Below are 19,071 nucleotides of genomic sequence, written 5' to 3'. Positions count from 1 at the left end.
CTGGAAAACTGCCAGTCACAAGACAAATGTTACTTACTCATGTTCCTCAGGCATTTAGTCTTAATGCTTTCTGGGTAGCATTGCCTGTCTCTGAAATTTTGGAGATGATTTATTCAGAAATAACTTACAGATCTGCAGTATCTTTAGAGGAACAAAGGAGAAAAATATTTTAAATTTTTTAAATATTCTAAAATATATAGTTTTCTGTATGAAGCATGTAAGAATTACGGTTAGCACATCAAATAGTTAAGAGAGAAATCAGTGATAAGAGAAGAGCTTTAAAACTAAGCTCAAAACCCAAACACAGTGTTTTGGCTTATTTTTCTTATGTTCTAATATAAAATTATAGAAAGGAAAGACAATAATTTAAAGAAATGCATATTATTTTTGTAAGCCCCTCATTCTGTTTTGGTAAGAGTAACTGAAGCAAAAGATCTCTGATGAGTTCTCCTTTTTTGTTTAGCTTAGCCACCTCTGGTTAGGACACGTCAGCTGTTTTACTCCTTTGCTGCCTTTCTGATAGTGTTGGTAATGAATGAGCCATTAAAGATGAATGTAATTCTCATCTCATTTGAATATCTTTACCTAATTAACCCCCAACAGAATCTTCTTTCTTGAAATCTGTAAAACATAGTATCTTTCCTACTTACTCATACCACTTATATGTTACCTTCAAAAATTCTCTTTTCTTGACATATTTTATCTTCCAACTGGACTGTTAGCTCTTTCAGGTAGGAACTATTTTATATACTTCTTTGGGCTTCCCTTGTGGCTCAGCTGGTAAAGGATCCACCTGTAATGTGGGAGACTAGGGTTCAATCCCTGGGTTAGGAAGATCCCCTGGAGAAGGGAAAGGCTACCCACTCCAGTATTCTGGCCTGGAGAATTTCAAGAGGGGTTGCAAAGAGTCGGACACAACTGAATGACTTTCACTTACATTCCCAAAACCTTCCATGGTACTTGAACATAGAAGACACTCATTGTGTCTGAAATTATGATGATGATTTAGGAAAGAGGGCTTCCCAAGTGGCGCTAGTGGTAAAGAACCTACCTTCCAATTCAGGAAACACAGAGATGCCTTTCAATCTCTGGGTCAGGAGTATCCCCTGGAGAAGGAAATGGCAACCCACTCCAGTATCCTTGCCTGGAAAATCCTATGGACAGAGGAGCTTAGTGGGCTATGGTCTCAAAGAGTCGGACACGACTAAAGCGACTTAACACACAGCACACACACGTCTTGCCTGAAGGTTTCACAGAAGGCTCAGTGGTAAAGAATTCACATGCCAAACAGGAGATGTGGGTTCAATCCCTGGGTCAGGAATATCCCCCAGAGAATGAAAAGGCAACCCACTCCAGTATGCTTGCCTAGGAAATCCCATGGACAGAGGGGCCTGGTGGGCTGCAGTCCACAAGGTCGCAGAGTGTCAGACCCAACTTAGTGACAGAGAGTAAAGAGAGAGAGATCATACTTGAAATGACAGCATGCAAGGCACATCTCCAGATGCGCATCTTCAACTCACAGCAGTTTCTTTCATTTTATGATAAAAACGGAACAGAAAAGTGGGATAATTCTTTGGAGTACAAAAGTCTTAAGTTGTTTATTTCCCTGCTTTCATTAAAATACTTTGTTTCAGAGGACCTACTGAGCTTAGGGAACTCTGCTTAATGTTATATGGCAGCCTGGGTGGGAGGGGAGTTTGGGAGAGAATGGACATATATGAATGGCAGCGTCCCTTTGCTGTCCACCTGAAGCGAGCACAACATTGTCAATCAGCTATACTCCAATACAAAATAAAAAGTTTAAAAAATAATAGTAAAATACAATAGTAAAATTTTAAAATGCTTTGTTTCACACTTGAAAAATGATCTAATCCATAACTTTCTGCTTCTAACAGGATGGAAATTTCTCTCTCAGTACTGTTCTTGAAAAACCTCAAAATATGATGGTGGTGGGACAGTCAGCATTTGCCGACTTTGGTAAGATTGTTTTTGTCTTTGAAAGTCTCCCTGTCTCTCTGACCTAGTCATATTAATTCTTTATATCTGAAAATAACTTTAATATCTTCAGATCAATTACAGATATAAAAGATGCCTATCATAGGATTGGGGCTTCCCAGGTGGCACAGTGATAAAGAGTCTACTTTCTAACTCAGGAAACACAGGAGACTCAGGTTCAATGCCAGAGTCGGGAAGATCTCCTGTAGTAGGAAATGGCAACCCACTCCAGTATTCTTGCCTGGAAACTCCCTTAGACGAAGGAGCCTGGCAGGCTACAATCCATGGGGTAGCAGAGTTGGACACAGCTTAGCAACTGAGCACACACATACACGCATTGTAGTATTATAAGTGACATATTGTCAGGTCTTTCCTATTGGGTTGGCCAAGTTCCTTCAGTTTTTAAGTAAAAATACATTTCTGTTTTTCCCAAGAACTTATTGAACAGCATATTCACCTTTTTGTTCCACTACCTTCTGCCACTTTTCAGGCAACTTCATAATTCCACTTTCCCAAAACTTTTTCTTTTTAAGCAAAGAACTCTTCTAGGTACCTTTTACAGTCTTCCAGGGAATTGAAATGTTTTCCTTTAAGAGAATTTTGTAAAGACTGAAATAAATGGAAATCCAAGGGTACAGTATCTGGTGAATACAGCAGATGAATGAGAACTTGCCAGCCAAGCTGTAACAGTTTTTGCTGGGTCTTCAAAGAAACATGCGATCGTGCATTATCCTACTGGAGTCCGTGTTTTCTGTTGACTGATCCAGATGCTTTTCTTCAAGTGCTGCTGTCAGGTAGTCTCATGGGGAGCAGTACTTGTTGGATTAATTGTTTGGTTTTCCAGAAGGAACTCATAATAGAAGACTCCCTTCTAATCCCACCACATACACAGCATCACCTTCTTTGGATGAAGACCAGCCTTTTGTGTGGTTGGTGGTGTTTCCTTTCACTTGCCTCATGATCTACTCTGTTCCCTGTTATTGTACATGATCCACTTTTCATTGCCCATCAAGAGTTTGTTTTAAAAACAAAACATTTTTGTTATATTTAAGTACAGAATTGCATGCAGAAATATGGTCAGTGTTTTTTTTTTCCACTTAGATGGAACTCAAACATGAAAGTAATAACCACAGCCAAGCTGGTGCAAATGATTTCCAGTGCTTCATTTGGATTATTATTGGGTTTTTTTGTTTTGTTTTGTTTTGTTTTTTTGGCCACCTTGTGCAGTATTCAGGATCCTGGTTTCCCAACCAGGGGTCAAACTCATGCCCCCCTGCTTTGAAGTGTGGAGTCTTAACACTGGACCTCCAGGGAAGTCTTGATTGGGGTATTTTGAGTATGTCAGTTATCTCCCGTGAGGTATTACATTGATTGTTCTCAGTTAATGTCTCTGTTTGACTGCTGTCAGTGTCAACAGGTCTACCAGACCATGGCTCATTGTCCAATGAGAAATCTCCAGCAAGAAATTTGCAAACCACTTTTGACATGTTCAGTCAGTCACACCACCTCGATACACTGCACAATTTTTTTTTTTTTTGCTTTTCAGCTCGTTTTTACCTTTCTTGAAATAATAAAGCATGATATACCAAAACTGTTGCTTGTTTTCTTCCGTCTTTAATATTAATGTAGCTACACAAAAATTCACCAATTCTGATGTTTTTTAAAATGCACACTGATGTGACAACTGTCACAATATAATCTAACAAAATTGTTTCAAATGCAGTTAATGATAACTAAGCACTACTAGACCCATCTTATGGAAAAAGCTGAAGGACTATTTTGGCCAACCCAATACAATAAAGAACAATTTATGACGTGTGTTTAAATTACAGTTTGAATTTAAGGGACTCCTTTTTGCAGGAGTAACCTGCAAAACAGGAATATCTACTGAACGTTCTCTAAAGGATATCAACTAGTAATTATCATAACATTTTTATGTACATTCACCTTACGAAACAATGAAAAAAAAGTTGAAAAAATTAACCTGACCTCTTGAAACTACTTGAATATTAAAAAACATTTGTGATTTACATCTGAATTCCAAAAAGGAGTAATATTTGTTATAAATCTCTATATTCCATAAGAGTCTACACAGTACATCAGGTTTAGAACTTCCAAAACATATGTGGCTCTTTCATAATTTTTCAGAGTTATTATCAAAAGAATTTTAGTGTTAGATGAAAAAATGGTCTAAGATAGCCACTGCTAAGAATCCACAGCTCACTCCCATCCTGTTTTTCCTTCATTCTACAAACGCCTCAGCCTGTTCCTCAAAATGCAAGTGACACCTTCCTACATAGAAAGGCTTCAGTTTCTTTATTTACAAAATGAAAATGATTATAACCACCTCATGAGGCTACTGTGAATAACATAATGTGAGTAAAGCACAATGTCAGGCCCATAGTAAATACACAGAAAATTATTGTATAATCTGAGTCTTTTTATTGGACATGTTTGGTCTTATTGTTGTTGCTGCTTTTTGCTCAGCTGACTAAATCAGCTCATTGTTTAGTGTCATAGAGATGTGTCCCATGGCAATTAAAGCAAGAGGTTTGATAGTGTTATTTGATGAAATTTTCAACATGAATCTTTCTATTGTACCGTATTTTACTTTTATTACATTGAACATTACTTTGCTTTTGAGCAGATTTCTGGGGCCTAATTTATTATCTTTAATGCAAATAGTCAACTGATAGGATACATGCATTTTTCTTTTAATTTGCTGATGGACTTGATTAGCTGGATTAATGACAAAACTCTGAAAGTCTCTCTAGGGAAAAAAGTTTATATGCATTATATAATTCTCAGAAGACTAATATCTCCCTTAGAGTTCCAAAGAATAGACAGGAGAGATAAGAAAGCTTTCCTCAGCGATCAATGCAAAAAAATAGAGGAAAACAACAGAATGGGAAACACTAGAGTTCTTTTCAAGAAATTAGAGATACCAAGGGAACATTTTAGGCAAAGATGGGTTCAACAAAGGACAGAAGTGGTATGGACCTAACAGAAGCAGAAGATATTAAGAGGTGGCAGGAATACACAGAAGAACTGTACAAAAAAAAATCTTCACGACCCAGATAATCACAATGGTGTGATCACTCACTTAGAGCCAGACATCCTGGAGTATGAGGTCAAGTGGGCCTTAGGAAGCATCACTACCAACGAAGCTAGTGGATCTGATAGAATTCCAGTTGAGCTTTTTCAAATCCTGAAAGATTATGCTGTGAAAGTGCTGCACTCAATATGCCAGCAAATTTGGAAAACTAAGCAGTGGCCACAAGACTGGAAAAGGTCAGTTTTCATTCCAGTCCGTAAGAAAGGCAATCCCAAAGAATGCTCAAACTACCACACAATTGCACTCATCTCACACGCTAGTTAAGTAATGCTCAAAATTCTCCAAGTCAGGCTTCAGCAATATGTGAACCATGAACTTCCAGATGTTCAGGCTGGTTTTAGAAAAGGCAGAGGAACCAGAGATCAAATTGCCAACATTCGCTGGATCATCGAAAAAGCAAGAGAGTTCCAGAAAAATATCTATTTCTGCTTTATTGACTACACCAAAGCCTTCGACTGTGGATCGCAATAAACTGTGGAAAATTCTGAAAGAGATGGGAATGCCAGACCACCTGACCTGCCTCTTGAGAAACCTGTATGCAGGTCAGGAAGCAACAGTTAGAACTGGACATGGAACAACAGACTGGTTCCAAATAGGAAAAGAAGTACATCAAGGCTGTATATTGTCACCCTGCTTATTTAACTTATATGCAGAGTACATCATGAGAAACGCTGGGCTGGAAGAAGCACAAGCTGGAATCAAGATTGCTGGGAGAAATATCAATAACCTCAGATATGCAGATGACACCACCCTTGTGGCAGAAAATGAAGAGGAACTAAAAAGCCTCTTGATGAAAGTGAAAGAGGAGAGTGAAAAAGTTGGCTTAAAGCTCAACATTCAGAAAACTAAGATCATGACATCTGGTCCCATCACTTCATGGAAAAATAGATGGGGAGACAGTGGAAACAGTGTCAGACTTTATTTTGGGGGGCTCCAAAATCACTGCAGATGATGATTGCAGCCATGAAATTAAAAGACGCTTACTCCTTGGAAGGAAAGTTATAACCAACCTAGATAGCATATTAAAAAACAGAGACATTACTTTGCCAACAAAGGTCCGTCTGGTCAAGGCTATGGTTTTTCCAGTGGTCATGTATGGATGTGAGAGTTGGACTGTAAGGAAAGCTAAGCACCGAAAAATTGATGCTTTTGAACTATCGTGTTGGAGAAGACTCTTGAGAGTCCCTTGGACTGCAAGTACATCCAGCCAGTCCATCCTGAAGGAGATCAGTCCTGGGTGTTCATTGGAAGGACTGATGCTGAAGCTGAAACTCCAATACTTTGGCCACCTCATGCGAAGAGTTGACCCATTGGAAAAGACCCTGATGCTGGGAGGGATTGGGGGCAGGAGGAGAAGGGGACGACAGAGGGTGAGATGGCTGGATGGCATCACTGACTTGATGGGCATGAGTTTGAGTAAACTCCAGGAGTTGGTGATGGACAGGGAGGCCTGGTGTGCTGTGATTCACAGGGTCGCAAAGAGTTGGACACAACGGAGCGACTGAACTGAACTGAACTGAACCTGTGGTTGCTGCTACTGCTGCTGCTGCTGCTAAGTCGCTTCAGTCGTGTCCGACTCTGCGACCCCATAGACAGCAGCCCACCATGCTCCGCCATCCCTGGAATTCTCCAGGCAAGAACGCTGGAGTGGGTTGCCATTTCCCTCTCGAAGGATCCTCCAAATCACAGATATTTATTTTCTGACTGTATGTTTTATATGATGCAGTGCTTTGTCTATAACAAAGTTGTAAGTAAAGATTTTTTTAATTGTACTAATGATAAACATAGACATTTACCTGTTTGTAGTGTTTCAGTGTGCAGAATATAGGATATAGTTAACTAAATATAACTTTCTCCCCTTTCCGATAAAGTTTTTCATAACTTTATGTAGTATATCAGTAAACTTTTAAATATATCAGTAAATTTTAAATAAATAGCCCACACTGTCTTTTTAAAACTTGAAATATCTTTAGCTGGGTATTATCAAAAACAAGACTACTTATGACTCCAAACATATGGCATTGAATAAGGTTATGAATATTAATATATAAAAATAGACACTTTCCTATACATTTGAATATGTCTGTGATTTGCATCCTGCCCTCCATCCTCCACCCCTCCCACTCCGTTTGAACTAAGGTGCAAGGAAAATGAGTGACAGCCAGAAAGGCAGCAAGATATCAGAAATTTGCCATTTCATAGGAAAAAAAAGAAAGCACCTGCTTAAATAAGTGATATAGCTCACAGGAAGAATCCTATACTGAAAGGAGTTTTTAAATGGCTCCCAGCTCTCTTAAGTTGTCTAGGAACAGAAGTTTTTTGGGTATTTTTTTTAACCTATGGTGAAGTTTTTATCTTCCAATATAAAATATTTTTTAAAAGATATCAGAAAACCTACTCTAAATTTAGACTTTGCTGGTATAGTAAGAGGGAGGGAGAGAGGGTGATTTGAAATCAAACAAATCAGGAATTTTTTCGGATAAAACAAGGAAATAGTTATTCATACTTATGATAACATTATCTTTTCCCTTTGTAAGACAAGAAATACTTTCCCAAAAATTAAATAAAAGCTATGAAATTTTACACAGGCAATAAAAATAATTATCAAATTCTTTTAGGAGGGAAGAGCAGAAAAGTATGTTGTGCTATATGATTATCTTAAAAAATCAAGCTAAGGACTTCCCTGGTGATCCAGTGGCTAAGACTCTGGGCTCCCAATGCAAGGGGCCTGGGTTTAATCCCTGGTTTGGGAACTATATCCCACATGCCACAATTAAAAGATCCTGCATTCTGCAGTTAAGACCCTGTGCAGCCAAAGAAATCATGTAAGTTTTTTCTTTTAATAATCAGAATAGTATGGAATATATCAAAACAATAATAATGGTTGTGTTAAAAGTAGGATAATAGGTCATCTTATTACCTGTTTTCCAAATTTTCTGTTGTGTGGTTCGATTAATTTAATAATGAGAAAGTAAATTACAGAAGGATACTAGTCAACTATACCAAGAAAGAAACCAAGATATGTACTTAAAGTGTTTAGATTTTGTTATCATACTTCCTCTAACTTCATATATAATTGACTCTATCCTCTTAGTTGCATGAACAACTCCTTCAGAGAAGGTTGTGTACTTTCTTGCAGTCTTTAACTCCTACAGCTTTGTAAGTATAGTGTCCCTAAGTATCTATGGGGAATTGATTCTGAGACTACCCCACCACCACTAGTTCCCCACAACTACTGCCAGATACCTAAATCCAGTGATATTCAAGTCCCTTATACTGTAGAAAATTACATACTTAGTACAGTCAGACCTCCATTACTGTGGCTTCTGCAGTTGGTTGAATGGATGCAGAACCCATGGATCTGTACAGCCAGCTGTACCTTTTCAGTAAACTTCAGAAAGTAAAGTTAAAATCTTCTGCTGCGATGCGATATACAGAAGGAAATGCTTCTAGGACATGGAATAGGATTCAGGGGAAGATCATTAGGATCTCTGAGACACCTGAGATTATTATATAAAAAGAGGGGTAGATTTAAACAGTTTGAAAATACTGGACTTTCTTGGCGTGAAAACCAGTCAAGACACAGGTTGGGGATGAGGTATTACAAGCATGAGCTAACTGCATCAGTGATTGGAGGGACAGATGTTAGAAACTTTACAAAGAAAGAATCGGTAAATATAGAGATTGGTTTGGCACTAGAAGGAGTTAAAAAGAAAAATATTGCGTCTGAATGTCTGAAAGAATCATTGTATTCTCTATATTCTTCACAGAGACAGGTAAACAGGAGAGTAAACTGGCTATTAAGGTACTTTAAAGTCATTGCTTTAATAATGCTAGTAGGACAGCAAAGCTGAAAGAAACATTTATGAAACATAAGTTCAGTAATACAACCAAAGTAAGTTTGAAAGTCCTCTAAGACTTGAATGAGCCCTCCAAGAAAGCATATGAATAGAGTTTGACAAGAATAAGGAGGAAGTAAAAGGATCACTAAAAGGTGGTCAAAAAGTTTTGATGGTATTTAAAATGTGATGCCCAAAAGGTGTCATTTATAGAGCTCTTTAGCAGTTCTTGAGTCATAAAAATCAGCCAATAAGTAGTTGCTGCTGCTGGTTACTAGCTGGGCCCTGGCCTCACGCTTGGGATACCTGCAGTCCATAAATGCCTCTACTAATAGTTTATCAGTCATCTTCTAGAAAACATGTTTTATATACTTACCTGGAAGGGGAGATACCACGATCATGAAAACATGTTTTGTGTCAAACTATTATATCACTCTTTTAAACTGTATGTTAAATGTTTTTCTAGCTACACTCAGAATATCAAAGTCTGGAATTTCAACAAATGAGGTAATAGTTCTTTATTAAATTACATAGGACAAAAAAGTCAAGAAAAGTAAGGGTTATTTTTTCTATCAAAAAATTATGTACAACCAGATGTAGAGAAAACATTAATTTTGTATGCAGTGCCAAATGTAATAGAAATCAATGAAAAGCTAATAAAACTGACAGAAACTTTAACAGAATGTCAGAATTTCGTATAGATTGAATCATATTTTAAATTTCACAATATTCATGGATTTATATATCCAAATCTAACTCTTGTGTACCGGATTATCATAAAGGGATCACACTTTATTCTTCAAGTGAGGGAAGAATACTGGCATGTTGACAAAGCCTGGGAATTATCAATCAGGGCTTAAATAATCCTAAAAATAATAAAGAAGTTAATGAAAACAGAAAACTTTGTCATCTATGAAAGTAACTAACATATTGGAAAGTATTGAACCCCTTAAATTTTGTCATGTATGATTGAAACCAAATCTTATTCAGTTGAGTATCCCAGTTGCCTAATACAGTAAATAATAAACAACATATACTAAAGTAAAGTAGAAAGGGAGCAAAACCCCACAATCAGATTATTTTATGAAGTTTTTATGCTGCTTATAAAAATTCAGAGCTTAATTCCTAATTAACCGTAAAGTGTTAGTTGCTTATTCGTGTCCGACTTTGAACCCTGGGCTGTGGCCCGCCAGGCTCCTCTGTCCATGGAATTCTCCAGGCAAGTATATGGAGTGGGTAGCCATTCCCACCCCCAGGGGTCTTTCCAACCTAGGGATTGAACCCACTTCTCCCACACTGTGGGCAGATTCTGTATGGTCTGAGCCACCAGGAAAGCCTAGGTATTTTATTATTTTTGATGTCATGGTAAATGAGATTGTTTCTGTAATTTCTCTTTCTTTCGTTGTTAGTGTATAGAAATGCAAAAGACTTCAATATGTTAATTTTGTGTTCAGCAACTTTACCGAATTCTTTGATGAGCTCTAATAGTTTTCTGGTAGTATCTTTAGGATTTTTAGGATTTTCTATGTATAGTAGCATGTCATCTGCATACTGACAGTTTTACTTCTTTTCCAATTTGGAATCCTTTAGTTTCTTTCTCCGATGACCATAGATTTGCCATGCCTTCCAAATCTACGTTGAATAATGGTAATGAGAGTGAACATTCTTGCCTTGTTTCTGGTCTGAGAGGAAGTACTTTCTGTTTTTCACCATTGAGTGTAATGTTTGCTGGGTTTGTAGCATATGGCCTTTATTATGTTGAGGTAGGTTCCCTCTATGCCCACTTTCTGGAGAGTTTTTAAGATAAATAGGTGTTGAATTTTGTTGAAAGCTTTTTCTGCATCTATTGAGATAATCATATAGTTTTTATTCTTCATTTGTTAATATGATGTATAACATTGATTTGCAGATATTTAAGATCCCTTGTATCCCTGGGATCTCACTTGATCATGGTGTATGATATTTTTAATGTATTATTAGATTCAGATCACTTGGTCTTCTGTTGAGAATTTTTGCATCTATGTCATCAGTGATACTGGCCTGAAATTTCCCTTTTTTGTAGTATCTTTGTCTGGTTTTTGTATCAGGCTAATGTTAGTCTCACAGAATGAGTTTGGGAGTGTTCCTTCCTCTGTAATTTTTTGGAAATAGTTAGAGAAGGATAGGTGTTACTTCTTCTGAAAACCTTTGATAGAATTCACCTGTGAAGCCTTCTGCTCCTGGACTTTTGCTTGTTGGGAGTTTTATAATCATAGTTTCAGTTTCAGTGCTTGTGATTGTTCTGTTCATATTTTCTATTACTTCCTGGTTAAATCTTGAGAGATTGTACCCTTCTAAGAATTTGTCCATTTCTTCCAGGTTGTCCATTTTATTGGCATCTAGTTGCTTGTAGTGGTTTCTTATGATCATTTGCATATTTTTGTTGTCCATGTTAACTTCTTTTTCTTTCTGATTTTATTGCTTTGAGCCCTCTCCTTATTTTTCTTATGAGCCTGGCTAAAGGTCTATCAATTTTATTCTCTCAAAGAGCCAGCTTTTAGTTTCATTGATCTTTTGTGTTGTTTTATTGGTCTTTGTGCCTGCCTTTTATTTCTGCTCTGATCTTTATTGCTTTCTAGCTACTAACACTGGGTTTTGTTTCTTCTCTGTCTAGTTGCTTTAAGTGTAAGGTTAGGTTCTTTATTTGAGATTTTCCTTGGTGTAAGGTTGTATTTACATAAGCTTCCCTTTTAGAATTGCTTTTGCTGCATCCCATAGGTTGTAGATCATTGTGTTTTCGTTGTCTTGTGTCTCTAGGTATTTTTTAATTTCCTATTCAATTTCTTCAGTGATCCATTGTTTGTTTAGTATCTTACTGTTTAGCCTCCTTGTGTTTCTTCTTTTTTACAGTTTTATTCCAGTAATTGATTTCTTTTTTTTTTTCCATTTATTTTTATTAGTTGGAGGCTAATTGCTTTACAATATTGTAGTGGTTTTTGTCCCAGTAATTGATTTCTAATCCAATAGTGCTGTTGTCAGAAGGGATGCTTGATATAATTTCAATTTTCTTAAATTTACTGTGACTTCATTAGTGACCGAAGATGTGATCTGTCCTGGAGAATGTTTTGTGTGCACTTGAGAAGGAAGTGTATTCTGCTGTTTTCAGATGGAATATCCTATAATTATCAAGTCTGTCTGGTCTAATGTGTCAGTTAAGGCGTGTGTTTCCTTACTGACTTTCTGTCTGAATGATCTGTCCGTTGGTATAAGCGGGTGTTAAAGTGCCCCACTCATAATCTATTTTACACAGGTATTTTAAAAATCAAATGCCTTCAAAGAATCGGGTGACTTTATTACAAAAGAGGTTGTATAGGGTAAAGTTCTAGGTACTGTGCTTTCTGGGCTTGGTTTCATTTTTTGAGTTATTTAAGACTGCCTTTCGTTCTGAAAACTTAATAACGAACTTTTGTTTTTTGTTTTCTATAGTTGAAAATTGGCTGCTCTTTTGTGAAGTAGCCTTATTTATTTTTTCACTAAAAGGGACTCTAAATTCCAGCTGACATTTATCAATAAAAGATATTTCAGATTTTCCCTCTTAACTGTACTATAGCACCTTCATCACCAGTCAGAAATTATCAAGTAGATATAAATACAATATACTTCAATATATGGAATATGGATAACTAGATGTAAGTACTGGATTCAAGGAATTTGAAATATAATTCATAAAATACCTTGACTTTTATGGTACAGACATATCAGCTCAGTCAAATAGTTGATTCTGTTCTTTAAAACTGTGTAGGGATCAGTTTTTCTTCCATGCAGCTTTTTTCCTGTTCTGTACTGAAAGATGTACAAGATGTTAACCAATTCAAAATACCTTTTTTTTTGAGTGCCTACTCTTTAGATTATTCTAGATGCTTGGCATGTAGTCATGAATGAAGCATATAAAAACCTTGCTTTCATGAAGTTTAAACTCTGTTGAAGAAGGAAAAACAATAAGAAGTTAGTATTTTTATAAAGTGTTAAAAGAGTTTTGAACAGATAAAAAAGTAGTGTAAGAGAAACTGAGAAGGCCTATTTTCTATAGCTGATTGGAGGTCATATTTGACCTTCCAGTTGATTGAAATCACAGGAGATCTTGGAAGAATGTAACAGAGGTAACACCTAAATGTATGTTCAAGGTACAAAAAGAAGAAAGGCACTTGGCCAAGTCTTTAGGGAATTGAGAACCAAGGTAAGAAATTTGGGTTTTATTCTAGATATAATTGGGAGCTTCAAGGGAACTTAATAATCAAGCAGTATTTTGAACATAAGTTTGCGATGTCTGTTAGATACTAGAATGTTATACATGTGGGAGATACAAGCTCTGAAGAGACACAGAGTTGGATATCAGTATGTCCTTGTTTAAATACCTTTTAAAAGGTGGATAATGGATAAATAAAGGAGTACCTTCCCAGTGTATCCCGCCTTTCTTCCTAAAACTAGAACTGTAACTTATTCCAGCCACAGTGAGTGGCTTCTTTGATGTTCTTCAAGCAGTCCAGGCACAGTTTCCCCCTAAGGGCTTTTTCCTTTGCATGAAATGCTCTTTCTCCAGATATTCCTCATGGTTCAACTCCCTTACCACCTTCTGCTGCTAAGTCACTTCGGTCATGTCCGACTCCTACTTAAATGTCACCTTCTCCATGCCTTCCCTGACCACTCTATTTAAATTTGTAGCCCCTGCCCTGACACTCCTGACCCTTTCCCTCTACTTTTTCCCTTGCATTTATCACTGTCTGACATATCATGGATCTGACATCACATTTGCTTTTATTTATGTACTCCATTGGTGTGTTTTGTTCACTGTTATATCTCTTGCCTTGGAACAGTTCTAGTCACAATGTAAACACTCAATGAACAATTTTGAACATGTAACTTAATTTTAAAAATATCTTAATTTATTTCACCATTTGATTTTTAATAATTGATCCCAAATTTAAGACATGTCTTAAATATCTTCAGCCATAATCCTAAGCCCAGACTTCTTAGTGTCATTCACATGATGAGGACAGGTCTAACATTACTTTTGCTCATTCTGATTAAAATTAAGTGACTGAATTAAAAATTGTTCTAAATCTCTAAAATAGATGGATGTTGATTTCAGTAGGAAACATCCTGGGTCCTTGTAAATTTTAATTCTCAGTCTTTGTATTTCCATTTTTCTAATTCCTGAATGCTGACAACATATATTACCTGTACTGTTTATATTATTTAACATTTAAAGAGACCATTGTATTTGCATGGTTTCTGAATATTGCATTGAATCTTCATAGTGTCAATTTGTTCTGACATGATCAGAGTAAAAGCAACCAATTTAAGTAGTTCTCTCTAACCTGGCCAGCATGACCTACCCCTATTTCACCAAAGAAAGACAATGCTATTATAAATTTTTGATAAGTCTGAAATATTTTCTATGTGCATGTTGCCATATGACATGGGGAGTAAATGGGCATTCTTAGAATACTCTTCTAATGTCCATCTAGTTCATTAGTATTTCCTTTTCATTCCATGTCACTGTGGCTATTGCATTGCAGTGGTTGCCATAGCAAAATTGATTAGTCCCTGAGTTTTATTTCTAGCAAAGACTACAAGACATCTATCGTTGTGAGTCACAGATGCCAGATGTGATTTTGATAAATATTTTGAATGCTTTTTGATTGGAAATGGTAATTTATATACAAATTGTAAAATTGCTACTTCTGAGTCTTGATTTTATACATACTCAGCATTCAAAGCATACTAAGCTGTACTCCTTTTATTTAAGATTACAAATATGAGGAAAAACTAGGACCCTGAGTCCGTGAAGTTTTTTTTGTTTAAGTTTTATATGATAGATTCTTGCCTTTCTAGGTAAGGGGTTTGGGGTTTGTTTGCGTTTTTTTGTGGGTTTTTTTTGGTACAGCTATCTTTCTGACCTACTAAATTCTCAAAGTTATACTATTCTTTTAATTTTTCAAAGGTGCATGGTATTATGAGTATATAATTATTTCTTTGACAATTAAATTTAAAGCACTTAAAGAGTCTGTAAGATAGTGTTATATTTTACATTATCACATTACTGTTTTGTAATTTAGCAGGTTTTTTTTTTTTTTTTTTTTTTAATTTAAGCTAATTGGGATGTTTGTCTCTCTAAGCCTGCCCTAATTAGTAGAATAGATCTCTGATAACTGGAGCAATCCATGTAACTGATCTATGAACTTCATCATGCATTTCTCTCTTTGTTGGTTGATTGCCACAGTATTTGGGGAAATGGTTACTGCAGGATCTTTCCGATTCTTAAACCTTCCAGTTACATACAGCCTAATAGTGAAATTTATCCCTCTCTGATAACGTACACCTGAGGGGAATTCTCCCAATCAGAGCCATATAGAGTAATATACTCTCAGAGCCTGAGAATAAATTGTGAAGATCCCCTTTCTAAATGTCCTACGACATTTTCAAGTAACCCAGGCTTCCATTTCAACCTTATTTTCTTTACATCTCTGCATTTTCATTCTGTGTAAATACCCCATCCATAGATAAGCAAAAGCAGAGATGCTCATCTTGGGTATAGGTAAGTATACAGCTCTGTGCTTAACCTTCACCCTCTAAACAATGGAGTAATGGGTTGGATGGATCGATATGTGGTGGATAGATGGATAAAAGCACCGTTTGCTACTTATCCCTTGTCCAGAGCGATCCATTCCCTTAATGAGTCTCACAAAGTAATCAGTTTTTCTATTCTGTTCCATGATAGCAAGTCAGTACCCTTTTATTTCTGTTGTAGCTACAGACAAATGGACATTATCTGTACCTAACTTGCCCCTGTCTATAATTATACCCCAAATAACTAATGTATTCTTAGTTAATTTAATCAATAGAAAAGTTTCAAAGTTTTGTTAATCAATGACATTAAGGATTTAGTAGTTAGTACTTTTCAAATATTTGTTTACTTCTTTTTCATAATACTTAACAGTTTCTTATTATTTGGCAGGAACTCTTTTACACATTGTGTGTTTTACCTTCATCTCAGTTAATCTTCCCAAAACTCGCTGAGGTGAGCAAATTATTTATCCTTGATATACAGATGTGGTAACAGTGGTTCAGATGTTAAGAAAGTTGCCTAAGGGAACAAAACTAAGAAGTAGTAGAGCTAGAATGTGATCTTTGGCTCTGTCTCACAAACTGTGAGACACTCCTTCTGTGTTAGTTCTTAAACTGTGTGAGCATCCTTTGTTGATGTTCTCCAATAGTGACCTCTTGGAAAGCCCTGTTTTGGTTTTTTAAAACCATGTATCATGTTGATAGTGAATCTTTTCCTTCTGCTCGCTGCAAGATGGCTTTTCCCTTATTACTTTTAGAATTTTTATACTGTCTGACATTTTGTGATTATCCATCTCAAAAATTTGGTTTTATATATATGTGTGTGTGTGTGTGTGTGTGTGTGTATGCATATATATATCAATAATTCTAAAATATATAATGTTGTGGATTCCAGAAAATATCAAAACCAGGCACTGGTGATTTTGATATAGAATTCACTATGTAAAAATATCTCTTGTATTAAGACAGCTCTTCAGAATATTTCTTTATCAACTATAATAAATTTATAGTTTTTATTCAGATGAAGTCATTCTGCCGTTAAGTTCTGAGAACATGTGGAGATCATTTCCTAGAAATAAGCTCCTTGATTTCTCTTTGATTTTGATTTTTCTCCCTACCCTAGATGTTTGCAGTTTTGCAGCCACACATTTGTATTTTTCAGTTTTTAGAACTCTGGCTCACTTCCAAATTGTGACTCATCATTTGAAACCAGGATCTCTCTAAATTTATGTGAACAAATTCTTTCTTAAATATTCACTAATACAGGTATAAACATTCTTTATGTCATATCCTAGTTCATATTTTTTAGGTCAAGATTTTTTTTGCCTCATACAGATTTCTTTTTCTATTCTCCTTTGAAGTAGCAGTCTTTATTTGAAAGATCTGCTCATATCTGGCATGTGTTAAAGATGTCAGTTAAGTCTCCTGCGTCTCATACTTATAATCTTCTCAAAATAAGCTGCTAGTTTTAAAAGTGGCATATTTCATGATGAAAAGTTAAGGCAGCAGGGAAAGGAATGTAATAGATGGTTTAAAAAGAACCTCACTGTTTGAAAACAATCACCAACTCAGTAAAAGTGGTTGAGGGCTTACAGACTAACTTTATTTTCTATTTTAAATCTATTGCAATGTTTATAGCAATTAGTACTATTTTGCTTCTGAAGATTTGTCACAGGCTTTAGATCCACATAGATCTAGATTCAAATTTCAGTTCTGGGTAAATCATTCAAACTCTTTAACCAACTATTTCTTTATGTATACTGTGAGGTTATCACTAGGTTGTGGTAAACATAAAATGGTGTTGTAGGTGCTTTAGTATCTTGGCATTACATGCTGAATAAATGTGAGCTCCAACAACAATATTGTTTTAGATCATTTACTTATAGTTTAATATCCTCTTTATTCAATATATTCTTTAAAAGATGAAAGAGTAATTCAAAATCTTCCTTTAGAGCCTTTCTTCTTTCCACTCTGCCACTTCCAGTACAGCTATCTAAACTTCTTCTTCCTCTGTACTGGCTTATACTCCTCAAACCACCAAAACTCATGGAGTTTTAACTTCCTTCATATCTCTTAAAACTGTCTTACCCCAAGATTATTTCTTAAACTCATCTCTTTCCTACCTTACTGTGAGATTACTGACCTAACTCCATTCTTGTACCTCTCCAAACCATTTTTCCCTCTGTAGTGCCGCTTCTACACAAAATGACTCTGAAATACTAAAAGACTTTAATAGTTCCCTGTATCATTATGATAAGGCCCAGTCTTTGCTATGGTACATAAGCCATTGTGGATCTGGCTTCTTGTTACTTATCTCTAACAAGATTTCATTATTTCTGGAGTTATTTCTCCACTCTTCTCCAGTGGCATTTTGGGCACCTGCTGACCTGGGGAGTTCATCTTTAAGTGTCATATCTTTTTGCTTTTTCATACTGTTCATGGGGTTCTCAAGGCAAGAATACTGAAATGGTTTGCCATTCCCTTCTACAGTGGACCATGTTTTGTCAGAACTTTCCACCATGCCCTGTCTGTCTTAGGTGACCCTGCGTGGCATGGCTCATAGTTTCATTGAGTTAAACAAGGCTATGGGTCATGTGATCAGCTTGGCTAGTTTTCTGTGTTCTTTAGTATTCTTGCTTTGAGAATTCAGTATTGAACCAAGGTAAAGTGAAAGCGGTCAAACAGGAGATGGCAAGAGTGAACATCAACATTTTAGGAATCACTGAACTAAACCTGAATGGGTGAATTTAATTCAGATGACCATTATATCTACTACTGTGGGCAAGAATCCCTTAGAAGAAATGGAATAGCCCTCACAGTCAACAAAACAGTCTGAAATGCAATACTTGGATGCAATCTCAAAAATGACAGAATGATTTCTGTTGGTTTCCAAGGCAAACCAACAGTTTGCAGTATCACAGTAAACCAAGTCTATGCCCCAACCACTAATGCCAAAGAAGTTGAAATTGAACAGTTATATGATGACCTACAAGACCTTCTAGAACTAACAACAAAAAAAGATGTCCATTTCATCATAGGGGACTGGAATGCAAAAGTAGGAAGACAAGAGATACCAAGAGTAACAGGGAAGTTTGGTCTTAGAGTACAAAATGAAACAGGGCACAGGCTAACAGAGTTTGCCAAGAGAACACACTGTTCATAGTAAACACAACACAAGAGACAGCTCTACACATGGACAGCACCAGATGGTCAATACCAGAATCAGATTGATTATATTCTTTGCTTGATTGTATCCTTTGCAGCCGAAGATGGAGAAGCTCTGTACAGTCAACAAAAACAAGACCAAGAGCTGACTATGGCTCAGATCATGAACTCCTTATTGGAAAATTCAGACTTAAATTGAAGAAAGTAGGGAAAACCACGAGGCCATTCAGGAATGACCTAAATCAAATCTGTTATGATTATGCAGTAGAAGTGACAAATTGATTCAAGGGGTTATATCTGATAGAGTGCCTGAAGAACTATGGAGAGAAGTACGTGACATTGTTCAGGAGG

General features: G+C 36.4%; 1 protein-coding gene across 1 annotated transcript in view; it reads left to right on the top strand.

Annotated features, from left to right (window-relative positions):
* Positions 1–2,169, top strand: part of LOC122421667 (T-cell immunomodulatory protein-like) — an 88,627-nt gene extending 86,458 nt beyond the window's left edge. Inside the window, exon 8 of the mRNA XM_043437859.1 lies at positions 1,896–2,169. Coding sequence (XP_043293794.1) covers positions 1,896–2,024 — 129 coding nt within the window. The 3' untranslated portion in view covers positions 2,025–2,169. The remainder of the gene's footprint in view (positions 1–1,895) is intronic.
* The last annotated feature ends 16,902 nt before the right edge of the window (positions 2,170–19,071 follow it).

This window comes from Cervus canadensis, chromosome 18, assembly GCF_019320065.1.
Source record: "Cervus canadensis isolate Bull #8, Minnesota chromosome 18, ASM1932006v1, whole genome shotgun sequence".
Lineage (NCBI taxonomy): Eukaryota > Metazoa > Chordata > Mammalia > Artiodactyla > Cervidae > Cervus > Cervus canadensis.
Note: the sequence above shows the minus strand (reverse complement) of the source record. Positions and strands in the feature narration are given on the sequence as shown.